General features: G+C 59.5%; 1 protein-coding gene across 3 annotated transcripts; it reads right to left on the reverse strand.

The window, feature by feature from the left end:
* Positions 1-932: 932 nt before the first annotated feature.
* NLE1 (notchless homolog 1) lies at positions 933-7,610 on the reverse strand. 3 transcript variants are annotated; one of them, XM_041001288.1, is made up of 13 exons: positions 7,542-7,610; positions 6,864-7,004; positions 6,125-6,342; positions 5,491-5,570; positions 5,012-5,088; positions 4,798-4,895; positions 4,356-4,548; positions 3,776-3,911; positions 3,590-3,636; positions 2,852-3,054; positions 1,871-2,030; positions 1,720-1,790; positions 933-1,236 (listed from the first exon to the last, which is right to left on the reverse strand). In XM_041001288.1, exons 1-13 carry the CDS (start codon positions 7,563-7,565, stop codon positions 1,224-1,226), a joined length of 1,461 nt encoding a protein of 486 aa, XP_040857222.1. In that variant the 5' UTR covers positions 7,566-7,610; the 3' UTR covers positions 933-1,223. The 3 variants fall into 3 exon arrangements, with proteins under 3 accessions (XP_040857222.1, XP_040857221.1, XP_040857224.1); XM_041001287.1 differs by lacking the exons at positions 6,864-7,004; positions 7,542-7,610 and having other exon boundaries at positions 6,125-6,733; XM_041001290.1 differs by lacking the exons at positions 6,864-7,004; positions 7,542-7,610 and having other exon boundaries at positions 6,100-6,179.
* Between the last annotated feature and the right edge of the window lie 2,341 nt (positions 7,611-9,951).

A 9,951-nucleotide genomic window follows, 5' to 3' on the forward strand; every position in this document is an offset into this window, starting at 1 on the left:
ACATCACTTGTCTTCCCTATGTCCCCAGTACAGCACTTGTGGCCAGCAGAGCCTCAGAAAACGGTTTATATATAAAATCCTTTATTTGCGCCTGGTGAAGTAGCCTGGCAGCTAGGGTCCTCACCTTGCACACGCCAGGATCCCTTATGGGCACTGGTTCTAATCAGTTCCCATCTAGCTCTTTGCTTGTGGCCTGTGAAAGCCTTTGGACCTTGCACCTGGTGAGGGGAGTGAATCAGAGGCTGGATCTTCCTCTTTGTATATCTGACTTTCCAATAAAAATAAATAAATCTTAAAGAAAAAATGCTTTATTTATTTCCAACTTGAAAGAGTGTGAAATCTCATACCTACTAACTCACCCCCTCCCAGACGCTCACAAGCTGGGCCCGAGCCAGGCAGCAGCCAGGAGCCCAGAACCCCACCCAGCTCTCTCATCTGGGCCGTGGGACCTGAGTACTTGAGCCATCAACCATCTGCTGCCTCCTGGGGGGCACAGTAGTGCTGAGACTTGAACCCTCCCTCAAGCTATGGAAGGCAGGTGCCCTAGTGGCATCTTGACTGCTTTGCCAAGCACATGCCCTGCAAGACATTCTCTTGCTGTGCAGAGCTGGAGCCTCCAGCTGGCAGGACCAAGGGCCCGAGGATCCTCTCCATGCTGAATTCTGGTTCACGTAAACGGCATGCGTGGCCAGTGCCTTCTGTACCGGACAGTACAGCCCTAGCAAATCCTCCGGCCACAACGGCACTAACCTTTCTGACAGACAGTAGGATAAGGGAGGGAAGGCAACTTCCTGGACATTTTTTGGGTTTTGGCCTCATGTGATGCAGGGGGCAGGCCAGACAAATGGGTTTAGCATAGTCGCTGATTGAACCCTGAGCTTCTACAAGAAGACACAGCCCAAACACAAAATATAAGTTATTTATTTCATAGTCATACAACCTGTGGTTTGCCCCTGAACGGAGCTGACTCTTGGAAAAGAATACAGGGGCAGCATCGGAGGCTGGTCAGCCAGTCAAGAGTGAGCCCTGACTTGGGACAACCTCTTGTTTTTGGCCTTGGATGGTGCCACAGGGAAGGCACCCACAGAGACCGAGCAGGGTGCATGGGCATCCTCAGGTCACCACCGGAGAGGGGCTGTGCAAGGCCACCCAATTCTGCTCCTGCAGGGCAGGCAGCCGGCCAGGACCCCGTCCAGGAAGGGTTGAGAGAAGCATGGGGCTCCTCATCTCCTCCATCTGTGAAGAAGGGAAGTGAGACGGTAAGAAGGCTGCCATACAATCCCGGTCCACTGTCGGGGAGCCTGGCTGCGCCCTGCTCTGGCCACTCACACAGCAGGTGCCCCTGCCTTCCCAGCTAGGCACTCGGCGGCGAGCATCCTTGTCAAGGACCGCACTTTAGGTCTCAGAGTGTGCTCCCTTTAACCCCAAGAAAGCAGTTCACCAAGTCTCTGCGACCACACCACACAAGGCAGAACCAGGAGGGGCACTCCAGGCGCAGGGCCTGAAGCCCAGGCTATAACAACCACCACGCACTGCCTGATGCTGGGCAGGCACCGGATGTATCCCTAGGTAGGGGCCCAAGGACTGTCAGGCTCCCCTCAATCCTGCAGCTCCAGGTGCCCCTTTGCCCACTGAGACCTCTGTCTTCCTATCTCCTCAGGACTGTCAGCCTCTGGGGGCACCCGCCTGAGCACCCTGACCTCCCTACATGCCACTCACATCCGCAGGCACTTGTCCTTCCCGCCGCTGGCGACTCTCTGGCCATCCGGGCTCCAGTCGACAGCATACACCTGCCCAGGGAAGACGAGTGAGGTGGTGTGGGGAGAGCTGGGCTGCAGTCTCAGTCCCCTCTACCCAGGCTGTACTCCACCTCATCGGCGTGGCCTGGTAGGTCTGTGGCCAGCTTCTGGGCCTTCACATCCCACACCTTCAGCGTGCTGTCACTGCTGCCGCTCACCAGCAGCCGGCTGTCAGCGGACCACGCAATCTGGTACACTGCGGCCACATGGCCACGCAGGGAGGCCAGGTACCTGGGCAGGGACGAGGCTGGGTGTGAGATCGTTATCCTGCCTGAAGGGTCCCTGAGGGCCCCCAGCAGTGGCTCCTAAGCCCGGCTACCAGCTAGAACTTCCCAGGACCTTTTATAGACTCTCCCCACCTGGCACCTGCTCCAGACCATTTAGATCATTACCAGTCGTAACTGTTTTGCAAAACTCCTCCAAATGGGCTGATTCGAGGGTGCCTCTTGCCAGGCCTCCATATCGGCACCACTCTGCATGCCTTAAGATCCAACATCGCCACCTGCTTAGTCCATCTGCCCCACGCCCCTCCTACACAACAGCTGCTTGCTGGCAGGTGGCCGCAGCAGCAGCCAGACAGGCCCACCTGAAACCTGGTGGTTAACACAGTCCAACTGGGACTCCAGCCAGGATTTTAAGCCTTTCGGGGACTCAGTTCCAGGCAACCAGGTCCCTTTACTGCTTTTCTCTGCTGGTCCATATCCTGGCCTCTGGCCTCCCCTCCAGCCTAATTAGTCCTGAGAACACTGCCTGCGACTCACACCGGGTGACCTCATCAACGTGTCTGATCAGAAAAAGGCTGCTGATCTGTGAACCACACTCTGGGGATGGACTACACTGGGGGGGGGGGGGCACTGAGGATGGTACGCGCACTGTCCCAAACCTACTTCCCACTTCCCTGGCACCTTGGCTACTTCTAAGGTCACTTCCCTCTTAATATAGGAGATGAACCCACACTGGTGTGACACACTTACTTGGCACAGTGAGGACGGGGCACACAGAACTCTTCCCACCTCTCCCTCCGTGCAGAGAAAGGTCCCTGCCCCACTCACTTGCCAGTCCTGCCGTCCCACAGCTTGATGGATTTGTCGAAGGAGGCACTGGCCACGATGCGTGCGTCAGGGGAGAAAAGCACCTGATTGATGAGGGCCTGATGTCCCGTCATCCGTGCCAGGGGCTTCTTGTCCTCTGCTGGGGACCACAGGAACAGGGTGAAGTCATCTGAGCCAGACACCAGCCTCTCCGGGCCCTGGCCCTAGGGCAGGCAGAAGGCACACCACGTCAGACTCGGACTGCACTGACTCCCCGACACCAAGAACAGAGGCCAGGGTAATATGAGAGAATGGGCAAGTCCCTTTACTCATAAGGAAAAGGCAAGACTGTGCTCCTGGCATGACTTCTAAGCTGTATGTTCACAGGCCAAAGCAATTACATGGCACAGTGAGGGGACATGAACACGTGTTATACATGTGGATGCTTGTACATAAGACATGTATATACACGATGCTGGTAACACTGGATGGCTCTCATGAATGCATGGCTGTCCAACATAGAAGGGAGTAGTGGTAGCGAACTTTCTGGATTCTTTGATCGTTAGATGTGAATGTGTCTGCCATCACACTAAATCAAATAGAAGTGCCTTACTTATTTCACGATGGACAAACAAAACCAATGAGCGCCCTCTAGCACGTTCAGGTTTCCAGATTCAGGCTGGCCAGGAAGGACCCTCCAGAATAGGCAGCCGGAAGGCAGGGGACCCCACAGGCCTGGGGACGCACTGCTGCACTCACCCGCACGAGGTTGTAGCGACTCAGTGCCTTCTCTTTCCACTCCTGCACTGTGTCAGGCACCGCGGGGGGAGAAGGTGAGGAACGAGGCTGATTAGAAAACCCGACACCAACAGCCAACGCTCCCATCCGTGGGACAGAGCCAGCTTCTTTCAGAGCTGCCTTCCCCCTTGCTCCTGTTTAACTCACAGGACCCCTGCAGGTCTTGGGCATTCACTGTGGCCTCGGCTGGCTCGAAGGCCCCTGTGCGCAGGGCGTAGTCAGTACTGAGTGCCATGGTGTTTACCCAGTGGCCATGGCCTTGCAGAGTCCGGCACAGCACACCCTAGGGAGGAGAGAGATGGGTCTAACTCTCACACACTTGGGCCTTTGGAAGACCAGCCTCAGGAGAACTTGGGTGGCCTGGGACTAAGTATCAGGACCCCAAGGCTTCAACGCTGTCACCATGACTGTAATCTAACCCTCCTTCTGGGCTCAAGTCTCTCCTTGCATATGAGATGAGGGCACTGGACCAAGTCACTGTTTCTGAAGACAAGTTCATGAAAGTGGACTTTAGAATAAAGGGGCTCTAGTCTAGTAAGTCTGGGACGTGGCAGGCTTGATAAAGAGCTCAGCTCTGCTAATGGGGATGCTGGAACCTACACTGTGGTTCCAGACGAATACACCCTGGTCCCCAAAACACTGCCCCTACTGTCCCTGACACCCCGGTTGCTCCTGGTGCCTGCATCCTGTGACCTGAGATTGGTTTCTGAACCCTCCCAGCTCTTACGTCGTGAGCCCTCCAGACTTTGATGGTACGGTCCTGGGAAGCAGAGTAGAGCAGCCCGTCTCCTCCCCAGCGGAGACAGGTGACTGACTGTGTGTGCCCCGTAAGGATGCGCTCACAGCGGCCTGCCGTTGTGTCCCACACCCGCACGCTGCCGTCCTTGGAGCTGCTGGCCACGTAGCGGCACTCGGGGTTCCTGGCAAAGGGGAGGGAGATATGACCTCATTTCTCTCTCTGCAAACATCTGCCAACCATTCCCCCAAAGCTAGGAGAAGCTTGACGGCCTCCTGACCCCAGGAGGTGGTACCCAGGCCCTGAGATGAGCAGCGCTCCCGCCACCTGCCAGGCGCCCATCCCATTCCTTTGCATAAGGTTTCTCCAGAGGGAACCAGATGGAGGGACAGCTACGCACGCCAGGGGTCCTGATTCAGTCAGCATCACTTACACGTGCAGGGGCTCCCAGCTCAGCCCCGTGATCCACTTGCTGTGGCCGGCAAGGGTCCTGCCCACCTGCTTCCCCGTGCTGGGGTCCCATAGGAGAATCTGAAAGATAGCAGCTCACCAAGTAACTGTCCCTGAACATTCCAGAACCAGATTCTAAACATTCCCCCAGGGAGGAAGCCCCTAACCCTTCCTAATTTAGCCAGACCACCACCTACCTGGCCATTCTTGCAGCCCGAGGCCAGCTTCTTGCCATCTGGCGACCATGCTATGCTAAGGACCCAGTGTCTGTGTCCTAAAGAAGGAGGAAGAGCCCAATCCGTCTTTACTAAGGCTGAGCACTGAGTCTGGTGCACCACCATGACTCCTCCGCCACTTACTGAACACAAGCACGACAGGACAAAAGGGTGTGGTGGCGGGTGGAGGCAAGCACAGCCTGCAGGCTGAAGTTGGGCAGCCTCTTGTTGATGGCCACACTCATCATTCCTGCCATGACACATACATGTACCTGTGCGCACACACACGCACGCACGCACACACACACACACACACGCACGCACACACACACACACACACAGCATCCACTGCAACTGTTGCTAAGGTCTGGAGCCAACTGGAGTTTGCTGAGCCCTGAGCACGCCAGCTGCCCGCTGGCATCATTGCATCCAGCTCCCCGAAAAGGGCCGCGCACACTGACCCTTGCACGTGAAATGCGGTGTCTCGGTGCTGAGGTCCCAGAAGCGCACGGTGGTGTCTCCAGAGCCACTGGCTAGGTACCTGGAGGGGAAGGGGTACACTGACGGATGGCTGGAGCAGAGGCTGGAGGCGAGGCCTGCCCTTGACCCCATGGGCACTTCCACTCCCCACTCAATCGCCTTCTGTGGACAGAACCTGGGACCCCCTTCCCTGTCAGATGCTGTTGGGGGGGAGGGGTCCACCTGTGGCCACGGTACTGCTAAAGCTCGTCTGACCCTCTTTAGGAAAACAGGAGCTGCACCCATCCCTCTCCCCTGAGAAACACTAGGACGCTGAGGCCACTTGGACAAGGCTCCAGCAGGCCGTTTCCCCCGCCTTCTCTGGAGCGCCCACAGCTCTGACCAGCACTTCAAATCGCTCATTATTCTGAGCCTCACTAGGCAAAGAAAGGGAAGTCACACAGGGGGCAGGGCTGTACACACAGCTCCAATCTCCCCAAATCAGGGGCAGGCAGGCAACTTTGGGCTTCCAGGATGACCTCACTAAAGAAATCCCCTATTTCGCAACCCGGGGACCCTCCCCACCCTGGTCAGAGGCCTCTCGCACACACCCTGCCCCACAGGAGCCGTCCTCACTTTCCCGTGGGGCTGAAGGCCACAGAGATGACGGCCTCACTGTGTCCCTCCAAGGAGCTGGTGCAGCGGGTCACGGCACGGACCCTGAAGATGGCCTGTGGCTGGTAGACGATGTCCAGGACCTGCTCCGTCTCCACCGCCTGGGACTCGAGCGTCTTCCCCAGCGAGGACACGATCTCTGCATCGTGCACGTAGAAGGCCAGCGGCAGGGGCTCCTCCTGCAGGGCGAGGTGAAGGCCAAGGTTCCATGGGAGGACACAGGGTACGGGGCCGTGCAGAGGTGAGGCCCCCAGCAACTGCGGCACACACTGTTCCACATCCTCCCCCTTGGATCTCACTAACACGGGAGGGGAGGCAGACACTAACATTCCCTCTTGATAAACACATCCATTCAACGTCTTGCTGTTCATGACCAGCCCAGGTCTTTCCGCGTTAGCCAAATACCACACTGACGCCATGAAGGCTCAGCGTGAGACAGGATCTTCCAAGCCTCCGCACCCTGCAGTATCCACATAAGAAACATCCAAAGAGCTAGTGAAGGAGACCGATGGTAGCATCACACTCACCTTCAGACCCCATCCCTGAGAGAGGGGCGGGGTTCTCAGGGCTCCAATTCCAGTGTCCACTATGGGACACCCCGTAAAGCGGAGACATGCCTGCGTCCCACACTGAAGGACTAGGTTGAGTGGCCACAGCGCTCCCTGCCCCGGTGCTCCGCCTCCCACCCTGGGACCCTCACCTGGGCCAGCAGCGCGTTGCACACGAGCTGCAGCCGGTCGGGCGTGATGTCCACGGGCACGTCGAACGGGGAGCCCAGCAGCTGCCCGCTCTCATCCTGGAACTGCACTAGCAGCCGCTGCACGTCGCGTGCCGCCTCGTCCTGCGCCAAGAAGTCGGGCGGCTGTCAGCCTCGTCGCTCGGCCTCGCCCAGCGCGCCCCGGGCCAGTGACACCCCGCACCCCACCGGCCCGGTCCGCGACCCCGCGCCCCACGCCCGCACACCCACCGACACCGCGCACCCCGCGCCCGCACACCCATCGACACTCCGCACCCCACCGACCCGGTCCGCGCCCCACACCCACCCGCACACACCGACACCGCGCACCCCACGCCCGCACCCTACCGATCCGGTCCGCGACCCCGCACCCCACGCCCGCACCCCCACCGACCCCGCGCCCACACACCCACCGACACCGCGCACCCCACGCCCGCACCCCCACCGACCCTGTCCGCGACCCCGCACCCCACGCCCGCACACCCACCGACACCGCGCACCCCACGCCCGCACCCTACCGATCCGGTCCGCGACCCCGCACCCCACGCCCGCACCCCCACCGACCCCGTCCGCGACCCCACACCCACCGACACCCCACACCCGCACCCCCACCGACACCGCGCACCCCACGCCCGCACACACCGGCCCGGCCGCCGTCGCCGCCATCCTGCGGCCCCACGTGGAGGAGACCGACCTCCGCGGGCCAGAGCGCCGCCGCCGGCACGTCGCCCCCTGGTGTTGCGGAGGGAGAAGCGCCGCGAGGAGGTGGCGGTGGCGCCCCCTGGCGTCCTCCCCGCGCTCCGCAGTGGCCGTCGCTTGTGGACAAGGACGGAGTGGGCGGGGCTCCAGGCAAGAGCAGCTTAGGAAGCCGGAAACGATCTTCTGGGTTGAAGGCGAGAATAACCACTCTGTTTTCTTTTAAAAGGGGTCAAGTCAGTTGATAACGTCGGACGAGCCGGATGTCTTGTCAGTTCTGTGAAGCAGCCACGACGACGAGGAAGCCACGCTGTGTTCTAGGCGCGAGCCGCGTGAGCCTCACGCTGTCTTCTCGGCTCTCACAGACGCGACCGGGACCCAGGGCCGGTCCTCGGGCCTGGCCGGCTTGCGGGGTCTGCACCCTAAAGCTGCGAGCTGCTCCCATCCCAGCAGGGGACACCAGGCACCTTGCCGCCGGTCTCCCTGTCCTTTAGACCAAAACCCTCCTGGTTTTTCCTGAGCAAGGCGTAGCAGTTTGCACAAGGAGTTTCTCCACCTGGGCCGATTATATAACCAGTTTTGTTCTCATCCTCACCCCCAGCGCTGACATGCAAGGAGAAGGGGCTAGACCTGTGTCTGTCCAATAAACATAAATAAATCTTTTTTTAAAAAAATCAGATATACAGAGAGGAGGAAAGACAGAGAGGAAGATCTTCCGTCCGATGATTCACTCCCCAAGTGAGCGCAACGGCCAATGCTATGCGGAGCCGAAGCCGGGATCCAGGAACTTTTTCCAGGTCTCCCACATGGGTACAGGATCCCAAAGCATTGGGCCAGGCCACAAGCAGGGAGCTGGATGGGCAGTGGAGCTGCCAGGATTAGAACCAGCGCCCATATGGGATCCCGGTGCGTTCAAGGGTTCAAGGCGAGAACTTTAGCCGCTAGGCCACGCCGCCGGGAGTCCCCAGCATAAATAAATCTTAAAAAAAAAAGTCTTGGCGGGGGGTGGGGGGGCTCTTGGGCCTGAAGTCACAGAACTAGCATGGCAGGATTCCTTATCCGACATTCCATAAAGGGGCCAGGGGCTGGGAGGTCATGCAGGCTGGGCATTTCCCCAGGCATTCATTCAAGTCCCAGCACGAGGCTGGGAGTGTGCAGCAGCGAGGCAGCACCCACTCAAGGTCACACAGCTGTGAGTCTGAGGTCACCCGGCTGGGGACAGTCCAGAGCTGGTGCTCCTGCCTGGAGTTTTCGGTCTGTGTCATTCCCAGGCCCCACCAGGGGAGGCCAGGCGGGGAGGGGAGGCAGATGCCCCCCACGTGTGCATTCATGCACTTGGGGCACCTGCCCAATGGGCTTTGCCGGGCTCTGCGCGGGACACAGGGCAGAGCCGAGCGTAAAGATCTTGCCCTCATCCTCTATGGCTCCTGCCCCAGGCCTGGTGAGTCTGAGAGGTGGCAAGAGTTCAAAGTCCAAAATGGGTGAGCAGGAGCAGTCGCCCCTTGCTACTGGTGATGAGGGATCCCCAGTTCCTGGCACAGGAAGAACCCCTGCCCCCAGAGAGCAACAAGTTGAGGGTGAGGGGGAGATCTTAGTCTCAGGGAGCCCCAGAGGGACCCCACCCTGTTCTCGGGGAGGTCAGTGTGCTGGGTGCTGCGTACAGCCCACCCTCTGCGAGCCCCCAGCTGCACCCATTTGCTCACTGTGGGGCGGGAGGGGGCCACTGTGTAGCACCCCTCTTCTGGGGGCACCCTACTCTGTTCCCCTCCCCTCCCCCAGGGAGGCATTTCTGGAAGCCTCCAGTTGCTCCAGGAGCTGGGCAACTGCTCTGTCCCTCAGCTGTCACTCTGCACCCAAAATAGAAGCAGCTGGGGGCAGGGCCAAGAGGTTGTTGATCTGGGGTGGAGTGGAGAAGGGGCTTTAGGGCGGTGCCTGGGTGCAGGAGGGGGAGTCCAATGGGAAGGCAGTATCCTGTCCCTTCTGGATCTTTCCTTCTTTCTTGGGGTGTGAGGGTGTGGCCACCCCCCCCCTCCTCAGGACCACCCCTGAGCTGTGCTCAGGAACCACTGGGTCATCAGCCCCTCCATGTGGTCTTTGCTGTTCAGTGTGGAGTGGGGGAGGGCCCTGAGGATCAGTGACACACTCCAGGAGCACCTGCCCCTGTGGACAAATATGGTGTGGAGTCAGGGCAGGCGTGATAAAGCCTCCTGAGTGAGGGCTGCAGTGGCAGACTGGGCCTGGCCGGCTAGAGGTGCCAGCAGCCTCGCAGGCAGGGGCAACCGCAGACAAGGTGAGCTGGGCCAGGGGTGGGTGGGCCTGGAGTGAGAGCGCCAGCCCCAACCAAGAGGCTCAGAGG

Source organism: Ochotona curzoniae, unplaced genomic scaffold, assembly GCF_017591425.1.
Source record: "Ochotona curzoniae isolate NIBS_2020 unplaced genomic scaffold, NIBS_Ocur_1.0 scaffold_2453, whole genome shotgun sequence".
NCBI lineage: Eukaryota > Metazoa > Chordata > Mammalia > Lagomorpha > Ochotonidae > Ochotona > Ochotona curzoniae.